The sequence below is a fragment of the Solea solea genome, chromosome 6 (assembly GCF_958295425.1).
Source record: "Solea solea chromosome 6, fSolSol10.1, whole genome shotgun sequence".
Taxonomy (NCBI): Eukaryota; Metazoa; Chordata; class Actinopteri; order Pleuronectiformes; family Soleidae; genus Solea; species Solea solea.
The window spans coordinates 27,335,540-27,355,600 of NC_081139.1; the positions used below are offsets into that span (position 1 = coordinate 27,335,540).

Consider the following 20,061-nt stretch of genomic DNA (forward strand, 5'->3'; position numbering starts at 1 on the left):
GTGTGGGTCTAATGTGGGAGACAGACAGGCCCTGATGTGCTGGGAGACCAGCCTCTCAAAGCACTTCATGACTACAGGCGTAAGTGCAACAGGTCTGTAGTCGTTGAGGCTGTGCACTGCTGTCTTCTTGGGAACGGGAATTAATGTGGAGGTTTTGAGGCAGGGTGGGATGATGGCCTGCGCCAGGGACAGGTTGAATATGTTTGTGAAGACTCCAGTCAGTTGGTCGGCACAAGCTTTGAGTACCTTGCCGGGTATTCCATCGGGGCCAGCCGCCTTCCTGGGGTTCACAGTCCTCAGCACATGTCTCACTTCATGCTCCTGAAGTGTCATCATGCCAGTGCTGGGGAGGGGTGGGAGTGCTGTGGCTGCTGAGGGCCTGTCTGTCTCAAAGCGGGCAAAGAAGCTGTTTAGTTCCTCTGCCAGCGAGGCATCAGTCCTAGCAGTCGCCTGGTTACTGCTTCTGTAGTTTGTTATGTGATTTATTCCCTGCCACATTCTTCTGGGATCATTCACAGCGAAATGGTCCTCAATTTTCCTCTTATATGCCGCCTTGGCCTCCCTGATTCCTCTCTTCAGGTCTGACCTGGCAACGCTGTACAGGGCCCTGTCCCCTGACTTGAAGGCGGCGTTTCGGCTTTTTAAGAGGGACTGCACTTTGCTGTTCATCCAGGGTTTTTGATTTGGAAAAACCCTGACCCTTTTGTTGACGGTGACAGTGTCAATACAGTTTTTTATGTAGCAGAGTACAGTGTCTGTGTACTCCTGGAGGTTGTGGCTTGAGAATAAATCCCATAGAGTGGTGGAGAAGCAGTCCTGTAGTTGAGAGAGGGCTCCCTCTGGCCAAGTTTTTATTGTCTTTGTTTGAGGCTTTGTCTTCCTCAGCAGGGGGGTGTAAGTGGGGGTGAGGGACATGCAGAGGTGGTCAGATCCAGCCAGGTGGGGGAGGGGAGTAGCTTTGTATGCATGTTTTATGTTGGAGTAAACATGGTCCAACGTACTATCCCCTCTGGTGGCAAACTTCACAAACTGAACGAATTTGGGTAACACAGTCTTTAAACATGCTTTGTTGAAATCACCAGCAACAACAAGGACTCCATCAGGGTGTGCAAGCTGCTGTTTGTTGATGATGGCAAGCAGAAGGCTGAGGGCTGTGCTAACGTTAGCATCTGGTGGGATGTAAACAGCTACCACAATGACCACAGTGAACTCCCTCGGGAGATAAAAAGGTCTGCACGAGACTGCCAGAACCTCTATATCAGGAGAACAGTGTGTGTCAATGATCCTGCTGCTGCCACACCACTCGTTATGCACATAAACACACAGCCCCCCTCCTCTGCTCTTACCCGAGTCTTTGTTCCTGTCCTGCCGATGTAGCGTGCGGTCCGCTAGCTGGACTGCAGCGTCGGGGATCAGCGGGTGAAGCCACGTCTCCGTGATGAAAATAACACTGCAGTTCCGTACAAAGCTCGTCGTGGCTGTCTGTAGTTCCAACTCGTCCATTTTGTGGGTTATGGATCTGGCGTTTGAGAGGAAAAGGCTCGGTAATGCTGGCCTGTATGGTTGTTTACGTAGCTTAGCATCCGAGCCCGACCGGCATCCCCGCTTCTGTTTCCTCTCTCTTCGCCGCCTCCTCCGCTTGCTAGGCGGGCTGACCATCCACGGGGATCCCGGCGATCTCACTATATCCTCCGGGATGTTGTGTGTTCGCCGATATTCGTCGGTAACAGCCAAGTTGTACCTCAGGCCGAGGTCGATAAGTTCCTGGCGACTAAAAGTAACTTTAGCCCAACATAATTCAAAAAATAAACATAAGAAAACTAATAAAAAGGCGCACCAAGTCGGAGAGCTAAAAGCCGCAGCACCAGTGCGCGCCGCCATCTTTAACTAATGGCGGCGGTGGTTTTACCCTGACACGGCAGGTTAAGTTGTCATGTGGAACCTTCATGATTTTCTGTCCCCCACGTTCACTTTTAGGGTGCCCACCCAGTATTTAAGGGTGTCTGCCCTCACCTCTCCCCTTCTGCTGTTGCATGTTGTGGGAGAGGTACGTGATGTGCGCTTGTGTGATTTCTGTATTGTTTAGCATTGTCATTATGCTAATATGGAGATTATCATGCAAAATTTGACAAGCTGTACATGTTTATTTTATAGAGGGCACGTTTCCCTGTGTTTCACATGCTGATGGGAGTTTTCTTTCACTTGCCTTGTGTCAGAAATAAACAGAGACTGCCTCGAAAAGATATCCAGCGTACGGCGAATTTTTCACAACGCAGACCGCAAAACTACACCGGTTACATATACATATATATATATATATATATATATATATATATATATACATATATATATATATATATATATGTATATATGTATATATGTATGTATATGTATATATATATGTGTGTATGTATATAGATATGTATATATATATATATATATATATATATATATATACCGTGGGGTTTCAGTCAGGGCCTTCAGTAAAAAAAAAAGAACACGCACAAACACGCGACTATGTTCACGAGACAGTTGATCTGCAACAACCATAGCGCACTATATGACACAAAAACAAGCTTCCACATAAGCATAGGCGTCAGCTACGCGGGGAACACGTCCCCGGCACTATTTATGATCAACAGTTTTGTCCTCACCACTTCTAAAAATGTTATCAATTTATCATTAACACTCCAACTACCGTAAATGATGTACCTCTTGGGTTTAGGTCTTCCTCTTGAAATAATTTCCTTCTTTTCTCCAAACAATCGCCGTGAAAAGTGCACACGAAGGAGATCAGAAACATGATGGATCGGTGGTGTTAATGCAGTGGCCATAGCTTACTTCAAAACCCGCCAAAGGTTCAAACGTCGTTGATGACAACAGCGGGGGCTAGCGCCAGACACATCGCTGGCGTTCTGTCACTATGCATCAAATTTTGATTGGCTGACGACACACGTCAGTCAAAGTTATAACCAAATAGGAAATGGCAGCTTCAACGAAAGGCCAGCAATACTACTAGAGCAGTTCCACGGAGCTATGATGCGTTTAAAGACATCCAGGAAAATCCAGCTCAGCTTCACAAAAAATAACCATATTCTTTCTGGAAATATAATCATAACATACTGAAAAAGTAATTGAATTCATACACGTTCAGACACACATTAATTTGATTGTTAAAAAAAATAACGATAATAATAATAATAATATAAAACCACAGGTTTATAATATTACGACTCTTAATTTACGAGAATAATCTTGTTAATTAACGACTTTATTCTAGAAGTCTGTGATTTTTTTTTTCTCAATGTGGCCCTAATACTCCGTCGTACAAAGGGCACGAGAGTGTTTTAAGCAGAAAAAACCATGAGCGTGAGTTTGTTCCAAGCAAACCTGGAAGTTTTTGTGAGACAGGACGAGTTGACAAGTGACGCTCATTTAAAACTAATACATTCATGAAACTGATGGATCGGAGCTCAGCAGCAGAGAGTAGTCACTGCTGCTTACTGCGTGACAAAAACAGAGACAGAAATAAAGAATGATGGCGGATGTGCATCGCGACGCCTGTAAAAGTGTCCACCTGAAACGGTATTTTTCCAAAAAAAAGCCTCCAACCACGGGAAAATCTCAACACTAATCACTTCTCCGTGTTGACAGAGAATTCAATACTTTAGGAAAACGACGCCGTCATATTCCCTTGTGTTTGGAGATTGTTTGACAGTTTTACCTTTAACTACTGTCAATGAAAAGTAAGAGTCAGTGTCAGTGTGAAAAGGCCCAAGACATCATGAGGACACGTCCTGTCTTCAGAGACTTCACACATGCTGGTGAAAAAAGTGTTGAACTGTAAAAATAAGAAAAGAGGAGAAAACAAAACCCATTTTAACTTATAATACGAGAAGGAAATGCAATCACTGATCTTAGTATTTTGAGCTATTATAGTTTTATATTATGACAGGAAATCAGTCAATTTGTCAGTAGTCGCTTTTTAATTGATTTTTTTATGTGGGCGGGGTCTGTAAAGTAAATATTCACACATAAACGTAAACAAAGAGATATTATTTCTCTTTCTTTCCTCTGGCTCGGTTCATTCCATCTCCGTTATTTTTCTAATGTTTACGTCTTCTTTTTCTGTTTTTTTGGCTTAACTAGAATAAACGTCTGTATCGTTGTTTTTTTTTTGTTTTTTAAATTTTGGCTAATTATGTCATTTTTGATGTTTCACCAACGTGACATCACGAACCCTAACCCATTTAAACCGTTGTTGACATCTTACCAAACCCTCACGTTTGGAATGTTTTTAACGTTTCCGACGTCTCGCTCGACTACACTTTCTACGTATTTGACGTTAAAATAAAACAATGACATTTAGACCGTTTTGTGGTTTTAACATGCTGCTTTTAGACGTTTCACCGAACGTTTTAATACGTCGTGTTTCGACGCGTAACTATGCGTCATTTTTATCTCACTATTTGACGGTTAACACATTGTTTTATGTGTATTTTAAAAACCTTTCGTAGTTTCAGATGTTGATGTCAAATTATTATTATACTTTTGATGTTTGAAGGACATTTTCTGACGTCACAGTAAAAACATTGTCAGAACATCAATGAACCAACAATGAATTATTGTTTAACGCACTTTGAATTTGTGTCCAAGAAAAATGGTTTAAGAGACAGTGAAATAGTTATTGTTTGTGTTTTTCTGGCACTCAGTTTTCAAGAAACACAGAGGCAGTAAAAAATATTTATTTCACATTATCAAAGTTACAAATGGATACACAGTATATAAAGAAGGCACAAGTATTTTTTTTATCTGAGAATAAAGCAAAAAAATTAAAAACATTTCTGGTTAAACAGTGTCTGCATGACTTTCATCAAATTCAGACTTTAAAAAACTTCCTAATCATTTTCACAGAAAAATGTACTTTCAGTGAAACGTGTCTTTATAGTTAGCACTTTATAGTTTGGCTTACTTAAAGCACTTACTTACTCCTAGCTCTTTTTTGTACCCAAATGTTGGAATGCATTTATTGGAAGTCGCTTTGGATAAAAGTGTCTGCTAAATGACATGTAATGTAACATAATGTAATGTTTCAACATTCATCCATCCATCCATTCACATTCAAGAAATACAGAGAACTTAAGGATTTTCCTTAAATACATAAACCGTAACAGTGCAAACACATTGTATGTGTCTTTAAAGGCCCAGTGTGTAGATTTAATGACATTGAAGCATAAGGGTGGAGTCTAGAGGAGCGATACTGAGATGCATTCAGTGACCCTGGTAAATGTCGTCACTTTTGAGGGCGTTAAACAGTGCATGGAGCCAAGAGGAGCAGCGCAGAGATGCCTTCAGGAACACTTACTGCTGCTGCCACCTTGTGGACATATAGGCACCTCAAGTCATTTGACATGACATTGTTCAGTTTTCTATCTTATTTTTTTAATCTGATTATGAATAATCTCCTTCACTGATCAACTTCTCAGTCAATCTGAGGTCAAACCAAAACAAACATGAACCACTTGGACTTTAAATTTGACCCCTAAATTCTACACAGTGGACCTTTAACAGTCATTTACATCAACGTGATCATTGTCGCAAAATACATTTTAGTGCAGACGACAAAGTGAAACAATGAACAAACACTAAAAACACAGTGACGACAGAAAAACACATGAAATATTACAAATAAAACACTTTCTGGTTCTAAACTGGTTCCTGGTCCTTTGTTTTATGGCAAATTCACTCAAAGTGTCTGGACAAAGAGTTTATTTTTAAATTCTCTAGCACAGGGGTCACCAACCTTTTTGAGACTGAGAGCAACCTGAAGGGTAGAGAATAATGTGTGCGGCTGCCATATTAACATCTTATGCAATTCACCATTTAAATGATGAATATTATGCATTCAATTGCAAACACATTCATTCCAGTGATTACTCCTAACGATTAGCACAGGTTTTTATAAACGACAGCAATGATATTTCACTGAGTGATCATATGGATACATGCAAGTGAGGTGACATGTTGGTGACCACTGCTCGAGCATCTGTTCATGATGCTCACGATAACGACCTCACAGGTGACTTTGTATTTTGCATCAATAACAAATTACGTTCGTCTACATCTTTTATTTATTTACTTACTTAAATTCTCGCACTAAATTACGACTAATAAGTGCACACACATGGTAAATATAGAATATCGGAGCAGAAGAAATGTTTTCACAGCTCAGGCTACACTGACACTTCTTGAACATGCGTCAAGAAACTGACCTGTTCAAAAACATATTTAAAAAAATGTAGAAATTCTTTCATTAAAGCTGTAAAAATATAAAATAAAACAATTCTATAGATGACAGCGAACGACGCAGCTTTTAGCTTCTCTCCTGTTTGACAGCTGGAGCTAAGTTCACTTTCATAAAACTAGATATAAAAATCTCTTTGGATGATTCATTGCTGTTCCATCAGCTCTGTGTCGATCTTTTAGATCCGACATTTGGAATCAATCAACTGTTACACACAGACCCATGCACAGGAAACATAATAAACAAACAACATAACATAAAACACCGTCAAATATGAGTTAGTGTTATTTTTACATTCAAAGTGGGATTTTTTCTCCTTTTGGCCCCGAGGTCATTCGAGTTTGACTACTCTGAACATAGACTGTAGTCAGTGTATTTTTCACTTCACGTTGATGAAGCTGAAGCTGCAGAAAAAGGAGAAAATAAAATATAGATATTAACAACAACAAATAGATGTTTACAGTGTACATACATCACTGTGGTAGTGACACACGGGGACGTCCAGATGTCCAGATGTGAGCGGATCATCAGGACATTTGATTAAATACTGCAGTCACTGAGCCTGAGCATCAGCATCTGTGTGTGTGTCATGACAGCGGTGTGGAAAACATTTGAAAGTAGAAAGTGATTTTCTGTTCTGCTGAAGTTAGACGACAGAAAGTATCTTTACCATTATTGATACGGAGAATTATTGACACTCTTATTGATGCTATTCTCTATAATTAGGTGCAAAAGTAGAGACATGATATGACAATGTGTTTTTAAACTGATGCTTGTGTTCAGTAAAAAAGTTCTAGTAGATCAGTCACGTTGTTTTCCACGACTTCATAGCTCCTCCTCAAAGTGGGCGGAGTCGTCATAGCAATGGCTGTGTGAAACTGTCGTGACGTGGTTTTATAACGCGACGCAAACACAAACGAGTGACTTGTAAAGCAGTTGTTTTCACTGAAACTGAATCATGAGAAAGATTTGTTCACTGAAGTGAAATACCAGTGAACGTGGGTCACGATGGCCGGCTTTCAGCAGTGCTGTCTCTAAATACACAAGACTGCTCTGTTAAATATTGACATTTAACACATTAGCTTTGCTAAATGTTGCAGATGAACACATGTTTTCAGGATTTTTAAGTCTTTTTAACTTTTGTTGGCTTTGATTCTCGTGTCAGACGTCGCGCTCATGACTCTTCAGCGACGACACTCTCTGACCAATCAGAGGCCGGCAGTCTGATGACGTCACAGGGACTAAAAAAAAACACTGATGAAGCAGGAAACACCTGCTCGTGTTTACCTGAGCTGTCACTGGACATGAGCTTCTCCTTCTCTGTCTTCACTGTTCCATTCCTCATGTTCTTGGTGTCAGTTCTTCCGTTTCCAATGTTTTGATCTAAAAGAAGCAGCAAATGTTCCGTCTCATAAACAGAATCACATCAAACCAGCAGGAAAGTGAGTGAAATGAGTGAATGAAACCTAAAACCTTCATTATATTTACCTGAGGTCTTGTGCTCCATCTCTCGTTGGTTACCGTTTTCCACATTCTTGACATTTAGGCCTGAAAGAAGCAGCACAATGTGTTCTGTCGCAAAGAGAATAAACTGCGCCAAACATCAACCATTTCAACACTTAAAGTAACAGACGTGATGTCATCAGTAAGAAATGATTGATTTTAGGGCTGCAACGATCAATTCATTCATAATCTGCTGCAAAATCAATCGCCATGAATTTCGATCACGGATTCATTTTTTATAGAAATAATCTGGTTTCTTAAATGTGAATATTTTGTTCCGTATAACATAGAAATCATTAAAACTGAATCATCTCAAGGTTTGGGAAACACTGATCAACATCTTCTGACACTCTATGGAGCAAACAACTAATTTATTAAAAGAGAAAATTATTTACTGTTTGATAATGAAAATTATCGTGAGTTGCAGCTCATTTAATATTTAAATGTCATCAAATATTTAATAACTTACGCTGTTTCCTGCTTTTGATGATCAGATACAGAGCCCGAGCTAAACCCAGAAGGAACGCGAGACTGACGACTCCAGAAAACCAGACGCCTACGAGCAAACCTGCATCACTGCCAGGAGTAACTCGATCTTCAGCAACGCGATCTTGAATAACATTGCAGGACTTTTTCTCAAAGAGTTTCTCTGAAGAAAAGAGAAAACAAACAGGATGTAAATGTACAGACGACAGCATGAGCAGAACAGTGGTCATAACAACGAGGTAAAGACCAACAACATCATACATGAAGACCTGACATGTGTTTAAGGAGAGTCTCACCTGACACAATGATGTTATCATCAATCCTGTGGTAAATGTCCTCCTGTTTGACCACGCAGCGGAAGCAGTTGGTCTTCGTCTCGTTCACAGTGACGAGGAGCGTGGTGTCGTAACGGCCTCGTGTCTCAGAGACCAGTGGCTCCTCTGAATTAAGAGAGGTTCCTTCACACGTCTGCCACTCTACACTCGGCTTTGATGAAGAACCTCTGACCACACACTGGAGCACCACGCCGGCCTCTGACTCTTTAACAATCTTGAGGTATGGTACATGAACGGCTCCTACAAACAGCAGGAGAAATGTAATATTCCTGTGATTATCCATCATCCAGACACGTTGAACCATTTTCTGTGGGTCAGCTCATCAAACTAAAAATAGAAACCCTACATCGCAGAAGTTCAACAGAACTAAAACTGAGTTAAAATTACAGGAAACATTGTGTCACTGAATAAGGTAACAAACCACACATGAGCCTGGGTTTTCATGAGGTCATTGATGCAACGATTAATCGATTAAAAATCGATCGCTTAAATTATTCGACAACTACTTTCAGCGTCGATTAGTTGGTTTGAGTTTTCAGCTTTTTCACCTTCATCTGACCCAATACAGACGATTTATTTTGGTTTGTGGACAAAAAAATTAATCTTTTTAAAACTCTGGTCAACATTTTCTGACATTGTATTGACCAAGTAACCGAATAATCCAGAAAATAATCAAGAGATTAATCTCTTGATTATAATATAAAACAAATCATTAGTTGCAGCCCTACGTTGTTGTTGTTGTTGTTTGTTTAAGTGATCAACAATATCTTCTGCCCGGTCAATCTTTGTGTGATAAAGAAATGTCACTAAGATAATCACTCACCTTCTTTAAGTCCAAATCGGTTTTTGTAGACCCGCTCTAAAAGGAAGAAACGAAAATTAATGTTTTTACAGTGAACACTAGCTACACTATCTATTTTTTTTAAATATTAATTTTGGTAACTGAACTCGTAAAGGGATAAACACATGCCAGAGTAGGGCTGCAACAAATGGTTATTTTCTTGATTAATCGATTAGTTGTTGTGGTGAATAGAATGTCAGAAACTGGTGGAATATTTGACAACATCCTCAAAAAAAGTCACAGAGGATCAAAGAAACGTGAAAAGCTGTAAAAATGATAACACACTTTTTAGTTTTTGATAACTATTGATAAAAATCCATTCATCCATTCACTGTTGCAGCCCAATTCCACACATTGACGAGCACAACACAATCAACACAAGTCACTTTAGTGTCTTAGTAAGAGTGAGTGAGCAGTGTTTGCTGAGTGCAACTTTTAACCAGGTTAGATCACCATGGTAACTTACAGTGCTGACAAGCCTGATCTGGACGAGGGCTAAACGAAAGAGTTGACACAATGAGCAAACACTAGGTGGCAGTGGAGACAAACAAAAACAACTTCCTTTTAACAGAAGTTATGTCACACATGCTAAGCTAAGGGCTTAGCTGAAGTAGAAACTGTGGTTGTTACGCCACCAACTAAGAGTGTAACAAGAACATAAACCTAATGATAATACCGTTGTATATCGGAAAATCAATTCAGTGACATGTCGCAATATTTTGTGTGCCTTTGAGAAACCAGGTATCACATTTTGTTTTAACTTTTAACTGAGCATAAAAAACAATTCATGTTTCAGTCCACTAGATGGCGCCAAGTGCTCACACTCACTAGAGCTGTTGTTGTGTGTGTATATTGCAAATACTCAGTATATTGCAACAACCACAACAGCTCCATTATGTTTGTTTTTACCGTTTTTATCAAACTACTCACCGACAATGAGCTGGCTGAAGGCAGAAGAGGAGAGAGACACATGTTAGTGAAACAGAAGGAAAAGGAGGAGCGAGGAGGTGAGAGATGGAACTTTACATGTAGGGACGATGACTGTAAAGGGACAGAGCTGACTTTTAACAACATTAGAGATTAGAGAATCCCAACAATTCACACAATGAGTCACTTTTCCACTTATCCAGTTCCTGCACGGCTCAACTCAACCCGGTTTGGTATCGTTTTCCATGACTTCATCACACAAACTAGTGACGTGTAAAGCAGTTGTTTTCAGCGTAAGTGAATCATTAGAATCAGTCGATTTAAAAGATTTGTTCACAGTGTTGGAGCCATGTCTCGCTTTTATTTGTGAGATCAAAGCCCTGTCCACACACACCTAAAGAATAAAGTGAATATTGCAAACACTGATGCAAAAAGAAGCAGCAGCTGTAGGTTTGTGTTCCTATTCTCACAGTCTATATGGATAAAAACTGTCCTGTGATTCCATCAAATCAAAACCAAGGTAACTCTGGAGATCTTGTCTCAGTCACAGAGGTGTTGCTGATAAACAGCTTAATACTTTTAAAGGTGGACTAAAAAAAACGATTTGTGTGTGTGTGTAAATAATATGCACAATCATTTATTCATTTTAATAATCTCACAACCTCAGAGCAGACAGAGCTCTGTGCTTCAGCAGAGAGTCCAGGTTGAGATGGTTTGAGGAGGGACAGTGATTACTGTATAGAAGATTGAGCTGCAGGGCAGGAGGAAAAACCAGATAGACCACAGAGAAGGTTAATGGACATTTTGAAGGAGGACATGGTGGAACAGGAGATGGACACTAGAGAGAGGACAAGGTGGAGGTGGAGGTGACCTGCTGTGGTGACCCCTGAAGGGAGAAGTCAAAAGACGATGACTCACCAACGAAGAGCTCAATCGTGGAGCTTTGGCTTCCAGAACTCAAATGTGGAAGTATGCAGGTGTAATTCCCCGTGTCTTCAATCCTTGTGTCGTTGAGGATCAAGGATGCGTTTCCATTCTTCAGCTTGTCATAGAAAAGTGACACTCGTCCTTTGTACTGCTCGTCCTGATAGGCCTGGCTGTCATCACAGTGCTGGCCTCTTTTGTAGAGGCACACCTCTTTTTTATCTTGGTTCATCCAGTCTACCACCGTGTTCTCAAGGCTTTCTACAGAAGAACAGTGAAGGACGGCATCTTCCCCCTCCTTGACGTACATTCTGGAGACACCTGGGTTTGCAAGAAAACATAATATATTTGAATGGTTACATTTGAACAGAGCAATCAGGTAACATTTACATGACACGTCTTTTACTCTCAAGCAGCAGTTAAATCATTTCTAAAAGGTTCAATATTTACTGCTCTGCTATACTGTATGCATCTATAGAAAACAGGTAGACAGATTAATAGTGTCTAAGATTAATTGGGTCGATGTTCGGCATTTCTTTACAATCGTATTGGCTTATTATATCAACATATTACTTATGTTGATATTCATATATACTTCAGGCTGATGTGTTGATCCTTAAATTGTGAATTTGTAGATCAGGGGTGCCCGAAGTTTGTTTTAACAAGGGTCAGATTTGATCACGTGAAGACTGCCGGGGGCCAATGGTGCCTTCAGAACTTCTTTTGCACAGAAAAAAGGTTTTTAAAAAGCCGAACGTGGGGCCAGTATTAATGTCGGAAAGTCGCGGCCCTAACTCATGTGGTGCCTTATACAAGATTTGAGGTGGATTTGAGGGTGATGGAGGTGGAGGAGATGTCATTGATCCTCACTGACTGTGGCCTGTCTGTCAGGAAGTCCAGGACCTAGTTGCAGAGGGGGGGGCCCCGTCTGAGTGAAAAGAGTTTATGGATCATGGTCTGTGGTATGATAGTGTTGAAGGCTGATGTGAAGTCGAGGAAGAGCAGACGGACATAGGAGTCTTTGCTCTCCAGGTGAGTGAGGGCTGTGTGGACCACAGAAGAGATGGCATCCTCTGTGGATCTGTTTTTCCTGTATGCATATTGATGGGGGTCCATAGTGACATCAATGTGAGTCCTGACCAGTTTCTTGAAGCACTTCCTGACTATTGGTGTGAGGGCTACTGACTGATAGTCATTCAGGCCTGTCACTGCGGAGCCTTTAGGGATGTGGATGATGGTGGCAGTCTTCAGACAGGTGGGGACAACCGACTATCTGAGGGAGTTGTTGAACATATCTGTGAACACCTCCGACAGCCTATCAGCGCCCGCCCAGGGATGTTATCGGGACTGGCAGCTTTGCAGGGGTTGATCCTCCCAGTGTATACGTCACCTCTTGCCACTGTGCATCTTTAGAGTAGAAGTGTGTGATGCATTTTCCGCCCCTCCACATGCTCCGTGGGTCATTGGAGGAGAAGTGATCCTGGACTTTCTGAGCATAGGTGGATTTTGCCCTCTTGACCCCTGCGATCAGCTCCCTCCTGGTAGCCCTGAGAGCCAGTGCATCTCCTGACCTGAACACTGCATCCCTATCTTTAAGCAGAGACTGGATCGCTTTGTTCAGCCAGGGTTTCTGGTTTGAGAGCATTGTCACTGTCCTGATGGTTGTGACGTCCTCCACGCACTTGCCAATGTAGCCCAGGACAGCTGACAGTGTACTCCTTCAGGTCAATGTCCCCCTGAAGATCAGCTGCTTTCCTGAAGACCTGCCAGTCTGTGCACTCTAACCAGTCCTGCAGTTCGGCGTGTGGGAGGTGGGCACAGTCCTGTATGCACGTCGAGTATACACGGTCTAATCGTGTTGTCTCCCCATGTTGGAAAGATGACGCGCTGGTGGAATTTGGGCAGGATGTCTGTCAGGTGTACGTGGCTGAAGTCCCCAGCTACCACGTAAAAAAGCCTTGGGGTGCTTGTTCTGTAGCGACCCCGCGGCCCCCACCCACCATTAAACAATGCTTCAAATGTCAACAGTTCAATCACATATCCATCAACTGCAATAACCCGGTTGTCTGCTTGAGATGTGGAGAAAATCAACATCACAGAACCTGCACCAACGAAAAATGCCACGCCAAGTGTGCCAACTGTGCAGGTGAACATTCCGCCGCCTCCAAGACTTGACCAGTCTACCTGTCATGACTCATGACTCAACTTGCCAACAAGCTACCACCCCTTGGAAAACCCACAACCCCCCCCCCCCCAGTTTACACTCCAGAGACAGCACCCATCTTGGCCATCTCCTAAATAACCTTAAAAAACTGGCCATGGACGACACAAAAATAGAAGATGTCATCAAAAGCACTTTTATTCCTCATATACATCTCTGATATCTACTACCCCCCAGCCACCATAGCCAAAGTCTCACAGTTTGCAGATGACCTCTGTTACTGGTCCAGCTCAAAATGCCCAAATCTAGCAGCCAAGAAACTCCAAACATGCATAACTGAAATAGAAACCTGGACAAACATGTGGAGAATCAAACTGAACCCTGTCAAGACACAATGTATCCTCTTCACCAAGAACCCACACCTGCAACCCAACAATCACAAAATCACTATCAGCAAAGAAGCAACATTCCTTGGTGTAACATTTCAAAACAACATGACCTGGACCAAACACATCAATAACCTGGAACAACAACCACCTCAAAAGCCTCTGTGGAAAACACGGCGCATCACCACCAACAGTCATTAAAGTCTACCTGGCATACATCAGACCACTCTTTAAATACTCCGTCCCCGCCTGGATCAACATCTCCGACAACCAGTTACAACGACTTCAGGTCATTCAAAACAAAGCACTGAAACTGGCCCACAGACGCCCGTCCTACATCAGCAACCATTACATCCACACCGTAACTGGCATCCAGACCGCCTGACAGAGACACCAAGTCATAGCGTTGAAATACAACAGCAATAAACAACCCCGCTCTCCAGAAAACTATACAGGAAGCACACACACCACAATTGATACCCCCATGTCATTCATGCTGCAGCTGGCCAAAGACCCCCACTCACAGAACTCGCCAAAGCCCCCATAACCCAACAAATGCACTCGTAGAGCACGTCTCCCAACATCTCACACACACACTAATGTAAATAACATACACACACACAGGGCGATTTTATTTCTTGTGTTCTTTATTTTATTGTATTTATTTGTGCCTTGGTCTAAAACCTCATGAGTCTTTTGCCTCCTCCCATCTTTCCGGTCCCCTCATGATGTTAAGAACTATGGATAGAAAAGGGCAGAAGGGCACTGAGCTATCCCTCCAGTGAGCTAATGTTGTTAGCTTTAGCATCTGGTGGGATGTAAACGACCTTGGCGAACACCATTTTAGCTCTGATCTCGGGTACTCGATACTCATGCTCGCCGGCATTTAAAAAAAAATAAAAACAAATCTCTGCAATGAAACTTGCTTTACTGTAAAAAATAACTGACTTAACTTCTCTGATAACAAAATGTGCCACACCGTTTCCTTACCTTTAGTTTCGTCCTGTTGTGTTGCTCCAAAGCAACCCAGAGAACAGAGGACAAACGCGAGCGTTTTCATCGTCCCGTCACAGGTATCCGAGTGCAATGCTAACAGTTAGCGCAAACCAAACCCGACTTCCGACAAAGTGTCAGTCCAGAGTGAGAATGTGAGCAGTTAAACAGACACAACTGACGCTCGTCTAATGATAATTTGAGAGGTGTCTGGCTGCTGACATGCACTGTCAGAACACTTGCGTCACTGTGGCTGTCCTCAGTGATGCTTCTTCTTCTTGTGCAATTGGCAGTTTAGACGCTGTTTAGCGTATTACTGCCCTCCACAGGTCCGATGGTGAACTAGATTTTACATATAGTCCGGTCTGTATTGTGCAGGAATTGCAAATTTGCCTTGGAGATCAGTTTATGGTTCCCACAGTGACCAAGCAAAGAAAAAACAGAAAAAGCCTGAACTCCAAGTCCTAACAGTATGTCAAGCAATGTTTGTCTTTCTGTTCTGTATTTTCTACACTCCAGAAAAACATGTTTTACTGTCTCAGGACTGCCACACTCACCTAAAGCAGACACCTGTTTTCCTACAATAAACAAATGGTGATTTAGCCCACAGTGACCCAGTCTTAATCTACACAGCTTAACTGAGTCGCTACGGGACTGAAAAGTGCAGGTACATCTTTTTTGACTTGAGGTTGTAAAGAGAAGTAGTGTCTACCCCTGCTTTCTTTTTCCCACCCTTTCTGCCATTCCTTCATTAAGCCCTCTTTAATTATTTCTCTCAACTCCACTCTCCCCCAGGATATATGGACATCTACCTCTCTACTCTACTCTGTTTTGCAATCTGATCCACCTGCTCATTCCCCCCAACCCCCGCGTGTCCCGGAACCCAGCAAAAGGTGATGTTAGATCTAAACCCAATTGTAAAAACACAGTTGGTATGTCAATAACGATATCAGGTCGTGCCTTCGATTTCCCCCTTCTTAAGGCTTCCAGAGCAGCTGCAGAGTCAGAACAGATGATAACCTCTCTAGGTCAATCCATTTTCAGCCCATAAGATTGCCATTAACTCTGATGTAAAAGCAGAGCTCCCATTAGAGATGCGCCGGCCAATCTTCACCCCAGGCTGCTCCACATACATCCCAAACCCAGCTCTCCCACTAACTGGAACGCTAGATCCATCTGTAAAAATAATCAAAATGTTATCTCTAATTGAATTTAGATATTCTACTATTTTTTGGATTTACCAGCTTTATATCTTTTTCCTGTAGAAAGACCAGTTCATTGTTCAGCTCGGGCAGTACCCAATATGGCATAGGTAGCCAGCTTGTATGTTCCGCTACACTAACCTGTTCCAAGCCCAGACTCACAGCCCACTGATTTATATGTGCAAAGAATGTTTTATACTTATTGTCTCCGTCAGACTCTTGTAACAGGCACTTTGCTGGAAAAGTTTGATGGCACCCACTCAGTTTTACCCAGTACTGTAACCCTAACTTAATGCGCCTTAACCAAAAGGGCATTTCTCCCATTTCAATAAGCAGGGCAGGGACTGGGGACGTTCTGAAGGCCCCACAGCAAAGTCTCAAAGCCCTGGCCTGCAACACATCTAGCCTTGCCAGAACAGATATAGTGGGGTCGGGTTCTCTATTTCTACACTCTTTGAGCTGACACCACCCACCATAACTTGTATAGTTCTATTCATTAAAAAATTCTTAATCCAATTAAACATCCGCCCCCTCACTCCTAAGTCAAACATTTTAATCATTAAACCCTCCTTCCACAAAGAATCATACGCCTTCTCAATATCTACAAATACACTAACTACACTTTCCTTATTGTTAAATTTCCTTTTTATGTCCTGATCTAAGATTGCAACTCAATCCATTGTGGACCTCCAATTTCAGAAGCCATTCTGAAAACCAACAAAGAGTCCTTTGGTCTCTAAAAAGTACACTAATCTATTAGTAACAATTCTCTCCATAATTTTACATAGCACTGCTGTGAGTGCGATAGGCCGGTATGAGCTAGGGTCAGATGCCTCTTTGCCTGGCTTCATGATAGGGACCACAACCACGTGTTCCATTCCTTTGGCAAGCAACCCTCTGCCCACACAGAAAGAAACAAAGCCAAAATGTCCTCGAGTACCTTATCATCCAGATGCTGCAGATCCATACACCACACAGCCATGATCTAGACTGATCTTAGTAACCCATAATATATAGCCCTTAAAGCATTCCTATCTGCTCCCCATTCCCTACCAACTAAACATCTCATTTCATTCAATATTTTTTTACATTTGTCCATTCATTTCTGAATATGTATGTTTCTCATCAAACCATATCCCTAATAGTTTAAATAATTTCACTCTCTCTCTCCAACTCCTGATTGTATAGTTTCAGTTTTACTCTTATCTTCTATTCTTTTATTTGTAAATATCATCGTCTTTGTTTTATTAACTGAGAATTTGAATCCCCATTTCTATGCCCATTCTTCTATTTTCGTAATATCCCCTTGCACTTTTTTTACAACGAAATCTATGATTCTTCCCCTCTTCCAAATTGCCCCATCATCTGTGAATAAAGAACATCCAGAATCCTTTTCTATTTCATTCTAAATGTCATTTATCATGATGGAGAACAATAACGGACTTATTATGCTTCCCTGAGGTGTTCCATTTTCTACCACATACTTCCTTGAAAGTTTTTCCCCTACTCTAACCTGTATTGTTCTTCCTCTCAAAAAAACCTTAATCCACTGATACATTCTTCCCTTGACCCCTAATTTAGGCAGTTGAATTAAAAGTCCCTCTCCCCACATCATATCATATCATAAAAACAGCCACTACACTCTCTTTGTTTATTTGTGCTTTTCTAATTTCATGTTCTAAGCAGATGACTGGGTCCATATTACATCTTCCTTTCCTAAAGCCGCTCTGGTATTTAGTTATATAACCTTTACTTTCTATATAATAAGTTAGTCTTTCATTTATCATTTTTTCCATTATTTTACAGATGTTGGATGTGAGGGCAATTGGCCTATAGTTTTCAGGGTTAGTTTAATGCCCTCTTTGCCAATTTATCTGCCCTCTCATTCCCCCTCACTCCTACATGCGCTGGTACCCACATAAATCCAACCTGACCTCCTCTGTTCATTACTCTAGTAACTGACTGCAATATTTCATACAACATGTCCTGTCGGCTATTAGAATGAAATGAATTCATGCTCGACAGAACTGACGAGGAATCTGAGCAAATCAGTAGCCTGTTGTGTCTGGCCTCTTCCACACATCTTAGAGCTACCAACACTGCCAGCATCTCCACCATGTAGACCCCCAACATATTCGATGTTCTCCTACTTAGCCCAATCCTGCTCTCTGGCACAGCCACCCCAAATCCTGTCACTCCTGTTTCAGGTTCCCTAGCCCCATCTGTATATATCAGCACAAAGTCCCCATACTCTCCCATTATATGACGTTCAAACGCACCTACCAAATCTATTTGACCCTTTCCTCTTTTTTTTAATTTCTAACAGATGCCAGTCTATTTTCTGGCCCTCAAGCATCCATAACGGTGTTGCTGGATAGACTCACCGCTAAGACTCCCAGTTCATTTGCCAATTCCTTTCCTACTCTCCCAAAATTTTCCCTCTGACTCTTCCCATTCTCCCAGCACTCCTGCAGTACCACTTTTGTCGGGTGAGAATCAAAGTGTCACTTCAAATTCGCCCAGTAATTTCCCATCAACTGCTTCCTTCTCAGCCCCAGAGGCACCTCTCCCATCTCTACCTGTAACGCAGGTACTGGCGTTGTCTTAACAGCCCCACTGCAGACGCTCAGCGCCTGAATCACATCCTGCTTCTTAAGCCTTGATCTAGCAGCTGACCCATAGGCAATGCTGCCATAATCAAACACTGATGGTATTAAAGCCACATACACTCTTTTCAGTGCCGAGCAACTAGCTCCCCAACTCCTACCTGTTAAACATCGCAACACATTTATCACTTTTTTGCATTTCTCTTCTATTATAGCAATATGCCCTGCCCATGTTAACTGTGAGTCAAACACTACACCCAAAAATGTAAACGTTCCAACTCTTTGCAGCTCATTCCCGTACATTTTCTGGGTTTTTTCCACTGAGAACCGGCATCCCCAATGATAGCCCCACTCCACCAGCTCATCAATAGCCCCTTGTACTTTGCCCACAACATATGCCACATTCCTTCCTCTTTTCCACAAGGCCCCATCATCCGCAAAGAGTGACCTACCTATCTCCTCTGGTACTTTTGAGAACACATCATTGATCATTACTGTAAAGAGTAAAGGGCTAGAGAAAGGGTCCCATTCTCTACTTCGTACTGCCTTGACAGCTCTACCCGACGCGTACCTGTATTTTTCTTCCCAGCAGAAAGTCCTTAATCCAGTTGTACACCCTTCCTCTTATACCCATCTTGCACAGCTTTATTAATAATCCTTCCTTCCACATCATATCATATCATGGCTTTCTCAATATCAAAAAACACTGCCACTACTGATTCTTTCTTATCTCTGTCTCTAGCCTTATCACTGCATCCACTGTATTTCTTCCTTTTCTTAAACCACTTTGATAATTTGCCAGCATTTCTCGTTTCTCAAGATCATATGTTAATCCTTCTGTTATCATTTTGAGTTCTTTTGCACAGATTTGACGTTAAGGCTATTGGCCTGTAACTAGTGGGTTGTGTCGGATGTTTTCTTATGGGGACCAGTACTGCTTCTTTCCAGGCACTTGGTAATATTCCCTCTTTCCATACCTTGTTGTACAATAGCAGCAACTTTAATAATGCTCTCTCCCCTAGTTGTTTTAGCATTATATTACATATCTTATTTTTCCCTGGGGAGGTTGGTCTTGATTTATTTATTGCCCTCGTCATTTCTGCCATAGTAAATGGTTCGTCAGTTGCTTCCCCTGTTTCTTCCCTCCTGTCTAGCACACTTAGATGCTGACTCATTGTTTTCTCTCTTCTCTTCTGATAGATTTCCAATGCCATGTACTCTTGCAAATGACTTTGCCATCATTTCTGTCTTATCCCTGTTAGAAATTGCAGTCTCCTCCCCACACGTCATGACCGGATAATCCCATATCTTTCTATCTCCCCCCATCTTTTTTATCATTCCCCATACTCCTACAGGTGTCGTTCTTCCTATTTTTTCACAAAATTCTCTCCAG

The 20,061-nt window shown here is 41.8% G+C and overlaps 1 protein-coding gene across 1 annotated transcript; it reads right to left on the reverse strand.

Annotated features, from left to right (window-relative positions):
• Window positions 1–5,758: 5,758 nt before the first annotated feature.
• On the reverse strand, window positions 5,759–15,113 carry LOC131460808 (V-set domain-containing T-cell activation inhibitor 1-like). The gene is made up of 8 exons (XM_058631605.1): window positions 14,858–15,113; window positions 11,315–11,641; window positions 9,452–9,487; window positions 8,590–8,868; window positions 8,277–8,456; window positions 7,793–7,852; window positions 7,592–7,687; window positions 5,759–6,708 (listed from the first exon to the last, which is right to left on the reverse strand). The coding sequence occupies exons 1-8, from the start codon at window positions 14,925–14,927 to the stop codon at window positions 6,689–6,691; spliced, it is 1,068 nt and encodes a 355-aa protein (XP_058487588.1). The 5' UTR covers window positions 14,928–15,113; the 3' UTR covers window positions 5,759–6,688.
• Between the last annotated feature and the right edge of the window lie 4,948 nt (window positions 15,114–20,061).

What these genes read in the sequence shown, in the direction of transcription:
- LOC131460808 (XM_058631605.1), bottom strand. Translation starts at nt 14,927, where the DNA reads ATGAAAACGCTCGCGTTTGTCCTCTGTTCTCTGGGTTGCTTTGGAGCA. An exon ending in CCGATTTGGACTTAAAGAAG is followed by an intron (nt 8,869 to 9,451) that starts GTGAGTGATTAT and finishes TGCTGTTTGTAG; the next exon opens with GAGCCGTTCATGTACCATAC. An exon ending in CATGTCCAGTGACAGCTCAG is followed by an intron (nt 6,709 to 7,591) that starts GTAAACACGAGC and finishes CTTTTTCTGCAG; the next exon opens with CTTCAGCTTCATCAACGTGA.